Here is a 15605-nt window from a genome sequence, read left to right as displayed (position 1 = left end):
TAGACACTGTTATTGGTCGTTGGACAGTTTTGATCCTCCGTCAATGAAGCCGTTTGTTGACCGTGAATTAGAAGGGTTTTTCTGTCTCTTTATGTCTTATTCTTCTAATCTTGTTTAGACCAGTGCTGTTGTGACTCCTGTGAGGCGAGATGGCGAGACTTGGCGGCTAAGTAGTAACCGTCGGTAGTGAGTAGCAGCGAGGTTCTTCTCCGGCGAGTTGTGGGTATGGCAGCGAGCATACGAGGCAGTAACTCCTTCCGGCGACGGACCAGTAAGGCAGATCTGGCGGTGCAGCAACAGATCCGGCGAGGTTTGGGCCTTCACCGGTGGTTTTTGGTTCCGGCGAAGCAGAGAGGGCAGCAGGTCGGCGAACCCTCCTATGGTAAATAGCAGTTGTAGTTGTAGATGGCGTGATGTAGAATTTGCACCTGTAAGTCCTCCCTTCCATATTGACCACAAATATCCTTCCCATCTCTCTCTCTCTCTCTGACCACAACTACTTGGTGCACAACCTCAAAAACTCTGTTATTCTACCTGAAATTCATTGAAGTTTCAAGCTGAAAATGTGGAATCCGCCGCTCCCCAAAAATCACATTGTCTGAGGTGTTGGAATGGCCGGTGTTGACTTCCTGGCTGCTGTAGCTTCATTCCCCAACCCGGATGATAAAATTCGGAGCACTCAACACTGACAATGCTTTGATAAAACCCGGATTATAAAATTTGTCTTGGTCTTAATCCAAGGATCATATCTAAGGTTGCTGATGACTCGCATGGCGAAAGAATACTTGATGAGCTTGAAAGGGATGGTGTTGATACATCTTTTATGGTGGTGTCCAAAGGAGGAAACTCACCATTCACATATGTCATTGTTGACAACCAAAAAAAAAAAAAACCCGCATGTGCATTTTCACTCCAGGATATCCACCCATGATATCTGAGGGTCTACATACCCAAATCAAAATTGTCTTCAGCGCTTGGAGTAAATATTGTCTACTTAGATAGCAGGCTGTATGAGACTGCTTTGATTGTAGTGCAGGAGGCAAAGAGTAGGGGCATACCTATTATAGTTGATGCAGAAAGGTTAAGGGAGGGGTTGGGTGATATTCCTGACTTTGCTAGTTATGTTGTATGCTCGACAAAATTTCCATAGGCATGGACTAACGCCCTTTCTATTTCAACTGCACTTGTTTCCATTATCTTGAGATTGATGTCAAATGTAAAATTCGTGATTGTTAGTTGGGTGAAGATGGTTTCTTAATGTTAGAAAGGACTGAAGCGGATAACCTCAGTTTGAAGAAATGGATGTAGCAGTGACCAATGGATGGAGAAATACAAGGATTAGAACATAAAAAGACATAAAAACCCTTCTAATTCACGGTCAACAAAAGGCGTCATTGACTGAGGATCAAAACTGTCCAACGATCAATAACAGTGGCTACTAAGTGGCAATTTTTATTATGGAGGATGAAAAGTGTCAATGCCCCAATAAGTCTAGGACCAAAAATGGCATTAACTCCCCCAACAAACTGTAAAGAAATCACGGACATGCCCTCTCAATGGAAACTGAACAAAGTTTATATACTGCATCAGCTCAACGGTCTTCCTTTGCTTAGCAACAAAATTAGTGAAATTATGGACAAAGGAGAGTTGATCTGAAAAAATAAGAGTAGAAAAATTTTAAGTTGTTGACCGAACCAACCGGGCGACGGCACACGTGTAGTTTCCCTTTATTTCCTCTTCATAAACTTTCAAGACCTTTAAAACAGTTATACTATATAAAGTGGAAACATGGGACTTTCAAAACCAATGTGAGACAACACTTTTACAGCACGTTTGGTTCACAAAATGAATTAAGAGGTAATAGGAATGATATTCCATAAAGAATGGAATATGTAAGGAATAGAATAGAAATTGTATTTTCTTGGATTTCTTTGATTATGGAGTGTATTAGTACGGTTCATTATCATGTTATTCTTGAAGGGGAGGAGTGGGGTCCTATTGTTCCTAGTCGGGGGCTCCGTCAAGGGGACCGACCCTCTTTCTCCTTAGTAGTATGTTAAGGGTGAGGGAAGATATGGGTGTACTTCATGGGGTTTTTATTGCTAGAGGGGTTCCTTCTATTGGTCATTTATGTTTTACTTACTGCCTTCTTTTTTTCAAATCAAATTATTTGGAGGTTAGGGTTATTAGGGTGGTGTTGAGGGTGTTTGGCGATGCTTCAGGGCGGGTGGTAAATTTTGAAAAATCAGAAGTGAGTTTTGGGAGAAATGTGACATGGCTGGAGAGGGACATTGTCTGTGATGAGTTTGGGGTGCGTAGTACCAATCTAGGGGGCAATATTTGGGTCTTCCGGGTCTGGTTGGGAGGTGGAAAAATGACATATTGGGGTAGATTAAAGATCGTAGAAAGTCTAGGATTAGGTCGTGGGCTAATATGTACATGTCTCGGACTGGGCGTGAAATTATGTTAAAAGTTCTTCTTCAATCTATTCCAAACTACGCAATGCATGTTTTCTTATTACCAAAAGGGCTTTGTGTTGATATGGAAAGACTTTGTAACTCCCTTTGCTGGGGGTGTGAGCGGAGAGAGGGTAGTAGTGGTATTCGGTGGAAAAGGTAGGAGGATTTATGTTTACCAAAAAAGTTAGGGGGATGCGCTTTCATAGAATGCGTGATATGAATGTTGCTTTATTGGGTGAACAAGGGTGGAGATTTCTTACTAGACCCGATTCTTTAGTAGCTAGGGTGTTTCGCTCTAGATATTACCCTGGTGGGTTTTTTTTTTTTTTTTTTTTTTTTTTATGATGCCTAGTTAGGGAGGGTTACGTCTTATGTTTGGAGAAGTGTGTGGGAAGCTTGGGGTGAGGTTCGTCAGGGGGTTAGATGGAGGGTGGGAACTTCGTGTGATATTAAGGTGTGGGGTGATCCTTGGTTGCCATCTCGGGTTAATCCTTGTGTTATTACTCATGTTTTTGATCATTTACATACTGCTACGGTAAATTGTCTTATGAATGATGCTTTGGATGATTGGGATATGGAGATTTTGAATGATTTGTTTCTTGAGAGAGATAAGCAGTTGATTTTAAGAGTTCATATCTCTTTTTCAAAAGGGGTGGATAATTTGTATTGGGATGGGGAGGGAAATGAGCATTATTCGGTTAAGAGCGCTTATCGTTCGATAGTAGGGGAGAGAGAGGGGCTGTATCGGGGTAGTTGTACTAGGATGTGGAACTTGCATATTCCACCGAAGGTTGAATGTTTTTTTTTTTTTTTTTTTTTTTTTTTTTTTTTTTTTTTTTCTGGAGTATGTGTTCTGGCTCGTTACCTACTAAAATGGCACTTTCTATAAGATGAGTTAATTGTGGTACTCTGTGTGCGCTGTGTAGAGTTGAGAGGGAATCTGCTGCCCATGTGTTTCTTTTTTTGTGATTATATTGTGCGGGTTTGGGATGCCTATTGTTGGCATTTGGATGTTGAGGATGAGAGTGGGTTTTGGGAATGGTTGGAAGGTTGTTTTCAACACCTTACCAGGGAAGAGTTATGTCTATCTTATTCTAATTTTTTTGGGGTATTTGGGAGACTAGGAATAAGAGATTTGGCAGGATATGAATATTAATCCAAGAGAGGTGGGTTGTCTCTCCTTGGCGGAGGGTTAGGCGGCATTCTAGAGGAAATGTTATGGAGTCCGGGAGGGAGTAGTATGTTGGATAACACCATTTTTTGAAACTAAAGGTTGATGCAGCGGTTCGTGAGGATATGAATATGCTTGGAATGGGTTGGGTTCTCCGTGATCACATGGGCATTGTTGCAGCGGCTGGAGCTGTGGGAAAGAGAGGATATGTTCTACCAAAGGAGGCTGAAGCCTTGGATATCCGGGAGACATTAAGCTGGTTAAAGGATCGAGACTATGATGATGTTCTTGTTGAGACCGATGCTCAACTAATTATTTCTCAATTACACACTAATAATAGCTCATTGTATGGTTTACTTCTGCGTAATATAAATGTTCTTTTAGCTTTATTTTCAAATGTGAATCTTTGTTTTGTAAAGCGTTCTGCTAATAATGTGGCTCACTTATTAGCTAGAGATGATGCTATTTTGGTAGGAAGTCGGTTTTGGTTTGATATTGGCCCTCTTTTTATTTTTTGTGCTCTTTGTAATGATTTAAAGGAATATATGAAGTTTTTGTGGTTTGTTTTCAACAAAAAATAATAATTAATAATTAATAATTAATAATAATAAATAATAATTATGAATTGTATTCTATTGTTTGGTTCGCGGAAGGAATATAGTTTACGAATTATATTACAGTGTTGGGTTGGTATAAAGAATAATAATAAATACACTTATAATTAAAAGACATAAATACTCTTATAATAATAATAATAATAATAATAATAATAATAATAATAATAATAATAATAATAATAATAATAATATTCATATTCATATTCATATTTTAATTACTTAGAGTTTATATCCACATCGTATAGACTATTTGTTAAAATCTAGTATTATATATATATATATATATATATATATATATATATATATATATATATATATGATTATTTTCAAATACAAACACCCCTTAAAATACAAACCTCCCTTAAAATACAAACTGTGTGCATGTAAGTGTGATAATGTGTGCACGAGCTAATTCCAGATATTTTTGGCAGTGCGCCCAGTGTGCATGTAAGTATGTTAATGTGTGCACGGGCTTTGATGGATGGTTGTGATTTTTCCTCCTACGCGCTGTGTGCATGCAAGTATGTTAATGTGTGCACGAGCTTTGATGAATGATTGTGGTTTTTCCTCCTACGCGCTATGTGCATGTAAGTATGTTAATGTGTGCATGAGCTCATCTCAAAAATTGTTGGAAGTGTGCCCTGTGTGCATGTAAGTATGTTAATGTGTGCACGAGCTCAAGTTTTTATTTTAAGGGGAGTTTGTATTTTAAGGCGGTTTGTATTTGAATGCAACCCTATATATATATATATATATATATATATATATATATATATATATATATATATATATATATATATATATATATAAGTAAAATCCTCCTAACAAATTTTCCCCCCCAAAACTTTTGTAGTAAAACTTATTTGGTAAGTAATGTCAAATGGAAATTAAATTAAATAAATAAATAATAATAATAATAATAATAATAATAATAATAATAATAATAATAATTTTATTACCTTAAATAAATAAATTATTATACTTTCCTTTTGAATTAGTATTTTCTACTTATAAATACAAGGGCTTCTTCAATCAAAGAATCTCAGACTCATCTCTCTGCTTTCTTTTTGTATGAATTTTTTACATTTTTCTAACTATATTCTCACGTACTTCAATATGTTTTGCAGTTTATATCGTCTGGTATGAGTTTGAAGATATTTAAGGAGGCTCTCCTTCAACAAAAGGAAATTGAGGAGGAAGAGCATTTGTAACAGAACCATATTGGTTTAGTTTTTATGGAAGATTGTAGAGATGCGATCGAGGATGATAAAGACGGTAATTTTGATGATTTTGTAAGATTTTCTGAAACTTAGAGTTAGTATGTTGATTTCGAGATTTGTACATGCCATTCAAGTTTCTATGTTTTTTTTAACAAGCATAGTTCATTTTATAGCATTTTTATAATTAATATATATATATATATATATATATATATATATATATATATATATATATATATATATATCTGTAGTATAATATAATATAATAATAATAATAATAATGATGTTATTAACTTAAATAAATAAATAAATTATTATTCTTTCCTTTTAAATTAGTATTTTTTACCTATAAATATAAATTAGTATTTTCTACCTTAAATAAATAAATTATTTTGCCTAATTTATATTATATTCTTTAAGCTACAATTTTGACATGATATCTTCGTAGCCCATTTTATTATATTGAGCCTTGGTACACAAGTCCAAATCAAATATATGTATGTACATGCATAACAATAATCCTAATCTATCTATATAACTATAATTAAAAGTAAAATCCTCCTAGCTAAATTTTTCCCCCAAAACTTAGAGGCATTTATGTAATATCATCCATTATTTATATATAGATATTATTATATGCCATTATATTCAAATCAAATTATAGTAATTTTATATTCATCTCCATTTATATTAGATATATTCCTATTTCCGTGTATTATAGGACTTCAATATATTAGGCATAATCAGACTCAAATCAAATCAAATTATAGTAATTTTATATTCATCTCCATTTACATCCTAATAGTATTCCACTATTCCTATTTTCATGTATTATAGGACTTCAATATATTAGGCATAATTAGACATGCCTAATAACATTTACCGTGCAGAATATACTGAGATTAACTAAATACACCGAGAATATGCAGACGACGGCGATGATGCTATCTTCCCAGAGGTCGACGGAGGACCACGATCTGCTCACACGCAGCACAAAGAAACACAAGCAGAATGCCGATGCGACTCCTGGCGCAGGCTTGGAGATGGTGGACATGGTTCAGGAGACGCCGATGGACATGATCCACGACTACACGGCGCTGGTGGAGGCTCCGCGACGTCAACCGCAGCCGATCTCTTTCAGGGATCTTGTTGCGGGGGCTACTGCACCGGTCGATGAAGAGGGGGAGGATGACGGCTTCTCCGAGGGAGAAGATGCGGAAGAGGATGATGATCCACTATGTCCGGTAATCAGGTTGACGAACAGGGAGAAGGAAGAGCTCCGACGGCCATGGCGGAATGCGGTGATTATCAAAGTCTGGGGGAAATGAGTGGGGTATTCGTTCTTGCTCAGACAGCTGAATGCTTTGTGGAGACCGAAAGGCAGCATGGACATGGTGGCGATCGATAATGACTACTTCCTTGTCCGTTTCGGCTCTGCCGATGATCTAGATCACGCGATATTCGGGGGGGCCTGTAGGATACTCGATCACTATCTGATAGTGAAGGAGTGCTCACCGGACTTTGATCCAATAAGAGACAAGACCGAGAAGGTCCTGGTATGGATATGCTTTCCTTGCTTACCTATCGAATATTACAGTGCATCTTTTTTGCAGAAGGTTGGGAAGAAGATCGGGAGGCCTGTTCAAGTAGATCAAGCGACAAGCCAGGTTTCCCGGGGCAGATTCGCACGTATGTGCGTCGAAATCGATCTCACTAAGCCGCTAATCTCAAAGTTTAAACTCAGGAAACGGACGCGGTTCATAGCGTATGAAGGGATACACCTGGTTTGCTTCGGCTGTGACATGTATGGCCATAGTCACGAAGCCTGCCCAGAAAACAAAAAAACACCGCCAGCTGGAGAGACCATGCAGAATGTCGAGGACGTAAATACGGGAAACCAGCCTGCGGCGGCAGAAGGGTCGCCAGTTTCTAATGCGAAGGCGGGGGAGGATAAAGCGTCGTTTGGGGCATGGATGCTAGTGACGAAGGAGGATAGAAGGAAAGGCCGACGAACCACCAATGGAGGCGGCAACCATGCGGCCGGTCAATCGCCGCAAGGCCGATCGCGTTTCGCGCCCATTGCAAACATGGAGGAACAGGTCCACGATGACCTGATCGCGGAGCCAGAGTTCGAAACAGAGGAGGAGCAATTGGAGGGAGGTGCACATGCAATGGAAAAACACAAATCGGGGGAGAATCAGGGGACCACCAAGGGACGAAATCAGCGAAGGCCAAACGTGGTAGTTACTGAGAAGCAGGTAGCGAATCAACCAGTGGCGAAGACGGTCCCGGCCGCGAGGACTGTGGGCGGACAAGACACTCGAGTTCAGTCTAGAGTTATCTCGCGGAGGGCAGCTGAGGAGGAGGAGCATGTGGTGGTTAGGGGCTCGCAGGGGGGAGTGGTTGTTTACACAGAACGAATTATTTCCGAACCAGCATGCAACACGAGCCCCATGCGCCAACTGGAAAACATGGGGGAACACTTTAGTGATGAGCCAACCGGCATGGAAGTTGACGGTGATGGGGATATAGAAGGAGACGGGGACCCGGGGGGAGACGCGGCGGATTTAGACTCCACTGTCTGATCGCGGCTTTCTTTGTGTTTTTACCTTTGTTTTCGGTTTGTTTCTTCGTTTCTCACCTCTTTATTGGTTTTAATGATAGGGCTCATTTGGAATTGCCAGGGCGCCGGAGGAAGAGATTTCCACCGTGTCCTAAAACAATTAATCAAAACGTACTGACCGAGCCTGCTGGGCTTGGTTGAACCAAAAGTATCTGGAGAACAGGCAAACAAAATCTGCACCAAGCTTGGTTATGAGGACTGGGTTCGCGTGGAAGCAGTGGGGTTTAGTGGGGGAATTTGGGTGCTTTGGAATAAACCGCTGGATATATCAGTAAAATACACTCACCCTCAATTTATCTTATTGCAGGTCGCGGAAAATGGAGGTACACCATGGACTATGGCAGTCGTCTACGGCAGCCCGGTTCAGCATCTTCGGAGAAGGCTCTGGTTGGAGCTCCATGCGCAAAAACGTAGCATCCTCGGGCCCTGGATAGCGGCAGGGGATTTTAATGCCGTCACCTGCGAAGGGGAAACTCATAATTACTCAGCGTTCTCTCCCCAGCGCAGTGTGGACTTTGCGGATTGGATTTACAGTGAAGGGCTCGTGGACATGGGCTTTAGTGGGGCCCGACTCACCTGGATGCGTGGGTCGGAACCTGTGAAAGGGGCCCGACTTGATAGGGCACTGTGTAATGTGGAATGGCGGCACCGTTTCCCGGAGGCAACGGTCAGACACTTACCACGAGTGGCATCGGACCACACGCCGATCTTGCTCCAATCTAATGGGAGAGGAGGCCCGAGAGGCCCTGACACGTTCCGATTCCAGGCGGCTTGGTTGACCAATGACTCGTTTAAGGAGGTCATTCATAAAACCTGGGCTCCTAGCCATGCTTTGCAACGGAATATTGCCAAGGTTCGGGACGAACTCACTGTGTGGAACAGAGAGGTCTTCGGCAGCATCGAGGGTCGGAAAAAGAATCTTCTTGCTCGCATTGGGGGAATCTAACGACACCAGTCTTTCCCAAGCCACAAGGGCCTTCGGCAGCTAGAGAAGAAGTTGAGAGGGGAATTAGAGAACGTGCTCTACCAAGAGGAGCTTATGTGGTTCCAGGGGTCGATGGAGGAGTGGATCGCGTCAGGGGACAGAAACACTCGGTAGTACCACACCGCCACGATGGTTCACAAATCAAGGAATAAAGTGCTTAGTTTGATGGATACGGAGGGCAACTGGATCACTGACGTTGAGCCGCTTCAGCAACATGTGCGAGACTTCTATGTTAGCTTGTTCAGAAATGAGGGTGAGGGGAATATGCAACGGGCGGCAAGTGGTCTGTTCCCCAGATTAGGGAGGCGGGAGTGGCGGATGTTTAATAGGGCGGTGACTAAAGAGGAAGTCCGACGTGCTGTCTTTGACATGAGCCCCATGAAAGCACCAGGACCGGATGGGCTCCACGCGGCCTTCTATCAGCACTCTTGCGAGGTTGTGGGGGACTGTGTGTTTGATCTGGTGAAGACGGCTTTTGAGACAGGCAAGCTTCCAGAAGGGGTCAACGACACACTTTTGGTCCTTATCCCGAAGGTTGCAATACCCGAGAACATTAAACAGTTCCGACCAATTAGCTTATGTAACGTATCATACAAGGTGATAACGAAAACGATAACAAATCGGCTGAAGTATATTCTATCGAGGATTATCGGCCCTTTTCAGAGCTCTTTTGTGCCGGGACGGCAGATCACGGACAATATTATTATTTACCAAGAAGTCATGCACTCTATGCGGACCAGGAAAGGGAGAGTGGGGCTTATGGCAATTAAAATAGACCTGGAAAAAGCGTATGACCGGCTATCTTGGAGTTTTATTAATGATACTATTCTTGATGCAGGTTTTACAGAGGACTGGGCACGCATCATTATGGAATGTGTCCGCACTGCGAAAATGCAAATCGTTTGGAACGGGGTGCGCCTGGAGACTTTCAAGCCGGGACGCGGGATCCGTCAGGGCGATGCCATGTCACCGGCGTTGTTCGTGTTATGCATGGAACAGTTGAGCCAGAATATATCAACGGAGGTGGGAAGAGGGGCGTGGAAGGGCATTCGTGTCTCGGCAACGGGCCCGACTCTCTCGCACCTTTGCTTTGCCGACGATATGGTTCTCTTCTCCGAGACTTCACTGGAACAGGTGGCGGTTATTAAGATATGTCTGGATAACTTTTGTGCAGAGTCGGGGAAACGGATTAGTCTGGGCAAATCCCAGGTTTTCTTCTCAAAAAATACGCAGGCCAGTGTAAAGGAGGCCATTTCAACAAAGCTATGCATCCCGAGTACTGCAGACTTGGACAGATATTTAGGCGTCCTGTCCATCCATGGAAAGGTAACGAATGCAACCTTTGCGGGACTGATCAACCGGGTGGAAGCGAAGCTCGATGGATGGAGGAGCAAGACCTTAACGCTGGCGGGACGGGTCACTTTTGCTAAATCGGTGCTCTGTGCCATCCCCAACTATACTATGCAGACAGTGTTCCTGCCCAAAGGGGTATGCCAGAAATTAGAAGCGATAACAAGAAAGTTCATTTGGGGAGGGGTTAGCGACGCAAGGAAGCCCAGCTTGGTGAACTGGGACACGATCATGAAGACGATGGACCGCGGTGGACTGGGTTTTAGGAGGCTGCACGATGTCAACATAGCGTTCATGGCAAAATTAGGGTGGCGCATGCGTAGGGAGCAGAATAGCCTCTGGGTGGACATGCTAGTTGGGAAATATAACACGATGCTTTCTAGTGATAACCGACATGCCTCCAACTTATGGAGAGGGATTACTGCTGCTTCGTCTGTTCTTGAACAAGGGCTGACGAAGGTTGTGCGCACGGGGCGGGAGACACAGTTTTGGATGGACGAATGGATCAGAGGGGTGAAATTGTTTGATCACATGAAGAAACCGGTGAGCTTTTCGGAGCTATACGCACCCGTGGCGGACTACTAGGAGAATGGTAGGGGGTGGAAGTGGGAGTTGATCGACGGCGTTCTGGATGACACTTGGAAGGATAAACTCCACGCGATTGTTGTGCTAGACAATGTTGACGGAAAAGATGATTGGGGCTGGAGGTTTGACACGAATGGAAAGTTCACGATTGCCTCGGCATACGCTGCTCTTCAAACACTGGAACTGGCTCCAGTGGATAGGGACTGGGAGTTCGTTTGGAAGATCAGGATTCCAAACAAAATGAACCACTTGCTGTGGCTGGTGAAACAAGAGAAGATTATGACAAACGTTGAGCGGCATAAGAGACATTTCACTATTAACATGATGTGTCCATTTTGTACAGGTGTCCCGGAGACAGTTGCTCATATCTTCAGAGATTGCGTGGAGATGGCTGGTTTTTGGGAGATGCTCATGCCATGGCGAGTAACGCAAATGCTACGTACGAAAGGCTGGGAGGAGTGGTTTTCTACAAACTTGAGAGCTGATCATAGGCTGGGTTTTGAAGAGGACTGGCAGACTACTTTCGGTGTTAGCATGTGGTGGTGCTGGAGGTAGCGTAACACCAGAATATTCGAAGGGACGCGTCTCAATTTGGCACAGCGGAAGGAGGTGATCATCAACCAACGAGACGAGATTATAGAAGCTTTCCGAAACAGATGGGACCTGGTGCGATGTCTAGGAGACCCGGCAGAGAGAGTGCGGCGTGGGAGAAGCCAACAGAGGGATGGTGGAAGATGAACGTAGATGAATGCTGCAAAGGAGTGGATAGGAAGGCGGGTTGCGGCGGTATTTTACGAGACCATGCGGGGCGCTGGATCGTAGGCTTCACGTGCAATCTTGGCTCGTGCTCGGCGGAGGTGGCAGAGGCCTGGGCGGTACTTCACGGCCTCCGGCATGCGATTAACAGTGGCGCCAGAAACCTCATCGTCGAAAGCGATTCTTTGGGGGTTATTAACCGCCTTGCTGGGAGCGGTTTTGATGCTAGAGACAATGACAATATTCTGCAGCTTTGTGATCGAGAGAGAGGCAAGTTCGCAAATTTGGAGTTTAAACATGTGAGACGGGAACAAAATAGAGTTGCGGATCGCTTGGCCGCGGATGCTCTTAATCATGATTTGGGGAGTCGGGCTTATATTACCATGCCTCAGATTGTTGAGGACGTCGTTTGGGAGGATAGCGTTGGTGCTAGGACACCGCGCGGCGCCACCCACTAGATCTATCTCGGGTTCATCCCTCCGTTCTTCCAAAAAAAAAAAAAATTAGTAATTTTATATTCATCTCCATTTATATTAGATATATTCCTATTTCCGTGTATTATAGGACTTCAATATATTAGGCATAATCAGACTCAAATCAAATCAAATTATAGTAATTTTATATTCATCTCCATTTACATCCTAATAGTATTCCACTATTCCTATTTTCGTGTATTATAGGACTTCAATATATTAGGCATAATTAGACATGCCTAATAACATTTACCGTGCAGAATATATTATTATATTGGCTAAATTTAATTATGGTGAATATTTAATTTTTATTATGACCATTAACATTCAATATATTAGGCATAATTAGACATGCCTAATTTTAATTGTGGGGATGACAACTCAAAAGAGTGTGGATCGTAAATATATGTGTATTAATTTTTTTTTTTTTTTTCGTGTTTATATTCACTACCATTATATATATATATATATATATATATATATATATATATATATCATATTAATACTGTATTTTTTTTCCTAAATAATTTTAGGCTTAGTTTGTTGATGTATCAATAACATTGTTCAATCTCTGTGAATAAGGATTATTCCTTTGTTGTGTAGTACCATACAGAATTTACTATACAATCATGTAAATGAAAATTAAAAGTTTCATATTTAGTTCTTATTAATATACATGCAATTGCATATATTGAAAAAGTAGTATATAAATTTAATAAAGTATATTTTATTTGTAGTTTTATTTTTTAAAAAATGCAATATTTCGCAACTATTTCAGGTAAGCACTTTAGCAAGTTGTTTGTATATTATATTTATTAATTACTTTATTTTTTTTTTTATTTTGTGAATATATTTCATGCATGAAAATTGAATTGTAGATGTATCATATCCAATTGTTTATCATAATATTCTTTTTTATTTTATTGTGATGAAGATTGTATTTATGAGTTTAGACATGGGATGGATTAACAACTATCATATTCTTTTTAATTTAATTGTGATGAAGATTATACAGATGAGTCATGAGTTTAGACAAATTAACATGGATGTTAGTAAAGGATGTGGCAACACCTAACTTGCACAATTAATATATAGATTAATTAGTCTTGGTATAATCAGAATTACTGATAAATGAGAATATAGATTTTCTTTTGTTGTTTACTAAGATGTTTGTAATAATTTGTTATTTTAAAACAGTGTATTAAAAGTTTATTATTTTAGCTAATTACCCATTTTAAATATCAAATCTTATTTAATTGATAGTATGTTTTGGAAATCAATAAAATAATAGTATTTTTTTTTTCAATTGTAATATCGCAATGTTTCCTATATAGTTATTACACAACAAAACTTTAAAATGAATAAAGGTTACATATCGCATTTACACATGAAACTTATTTACAATAATAGTTGTTAGTATCATAAAATCACTTCAACATAGAAATATTAAAAAAAATTGTTATTAATAATTAACTAATTAATATGTATTTAAAAGAATCATTGACTGAGAATAAAAATGGCATGAAAAGTAGATCAATTTGAAAAGGAAATGATAATTAATACTTGATTAAAAATGACACAGAATATATTACTGGAAATAAAAATATATATAAATATGTTATTAATAATTAACTAATTAATATGTATTAAAAAATCGTTGACTGAGAATAAAAATGGCATGCAAATTAGACCAATTGAAAAAGAAAACGATAATTAATATTTGATTAAAAATGGCATAAAATATATAAATTCTAAATATATATCGACAATTATATTAATAATTATAGTATAAATTAATTGATACGTACCAAGACTATGTGGTCTAATGGTATCTGGGTTGAATTTCCATTTGGAAGGTTGTAAGTTCGAGCCTTAATGGAGGTGTTATTGGTTCTTTGTGTTTCAGTAACTTGAGAAAGTATAAAATAATTGATTGAGATTAAAAATGACATGAAATATACAAATTATGATATATTTTTTAAAAAAGATCTCCAAATTAACAATGTCGAAAATGAAACGGATTAACAATAGTATATGTAAATTGGAAATAATAATTAATAATTTACTAGAAATAAAAAAATTATATTAATAATTATCTAATTAATATGTATTAAAAAAGAATTATTCATTGGTAATAAAAATGACATAAAAATTAAGTCAATTGGAAAAGGAAATGATAATTAATACTTGATTAAAATGGATTACAATATATTACTGAAAATAAAGAAATATGTTATTAATAAATAACTAATTAATATGCAATAAAAAAGAATCATTGATTGAAAATAAAAATGGAATGAAAATTACTCCAATTAGAAAAGAAAATAATAATTAATATTTGATTGAAAATGACATGAAATATATAAATTCAAAATATATATCGACAATTATATTAATATTTATAGTATAAACTAATTGATATGTATTAAAACAATATTTGACTAAGAATATAAATGACATGAAAATTAGCACAATTCGAAAATTTAATGATTATTAATACTTAATTAAAAATTAAAAATTAAAAATAATTTCAAATTAACTCAAATGAAAAAGAAAAATGGCTAGACAGCCCAAACAATAGTATAGGTAAATTGAAAAAATAATTGACTGTGATTAAAAATGCCACAAAATACATAAATTATGGTATAATATATATTTAAGAAAAAAAAACGATCCCCATATTTAACTATGTAGGAAATGAAACGGATTAACTATTGTATATGTAAATTGGAAAAGATATTTGTTATTAATAATTTACTAGAACTATTAAAAAAATCTGTTATAAATAATTAACTAATTAATATGTATCAAAAAAGAATCATTGAATGAGAAAAAAATAGCATGGTTGGAAAAGGAAATGATATATATATATATATATATATATATATATATATATATATATATATATATATATATATATTTGAAAACACGAAATGATAATTAATACTTAATTAAAAATGGCATATAATATATTACAGGAAGTTTAATGACAAAAATAATTGACTGAGATTAAAAATGAATCGAAATATACAAATTATGATATAATATTTTATTTATTAAAAAAATATCCAAATTAACAATGCCGAAAATGAAACACATTAACAATAGTATATGTAAATTAGAAAAAAGTATCTGTTATTAATAATTTACTAGAAATAAAAAAAAACATTATATTAATAATTATCTAATATAATTAATATATATTAAAAAGAATTATTCGTTGGTAATAAAAATGACATGAAAAATAGGCTAATTAAAAAACAAAATGATAATTAATAATTGATTAAAATAGATCAGAATATATTACTGAAAATGAAGAAATGTGTTATTAATAAATAACTACTTAATATGTAATAAAAAAGAATC

At 38.1% G+C, this 15605-nt stretch overlaps 1 protein-coding gene across 1 annotated transcript; it reads left to right on the top strand.

The window, feature by feature from the left end:
• The first annotated feature begins 6852 nt into the window (after window positions 1-6852).
• On the top strand, window positions 6853-9036 carry LOC109191857. Its single transcript, XM_019342531.1, has 2 exons — window positions 6853-8046; window positions 8398-9036. The coding sequence occupies exons 1-2, from the start codon at window positions 6853-6855 to the stop codon at window positions 9034-9036; spliced, it is 1833 nt and encodes a 610-aa protein (XP_019198076.1).
• The last annotated feature ends 6569 nt before the right edge of the window (window positions 9037-15605 follow it).

This window comes from Ipomoea nil, unplaced genomic scaffold (assembly GCF_001879475.1).
Source record: "Ipomoea nil cultivar Tokyo-kokei standard unplaced genomic scaffold, Asagao_1.1 scaffold1721, whole genome shotgun sequence".
Lineage (NCBI taxonomy): Eukaryota > Viridiplantae > Streptophyta > Magnoliopsida > Solanales > Convolvulaceae > Ipomoea > Ipomoea nil.
Note: the sequence above shows the minus strand (reverse complement) of the source record. Positions and strands in the feature narration are given on the sequence as shown.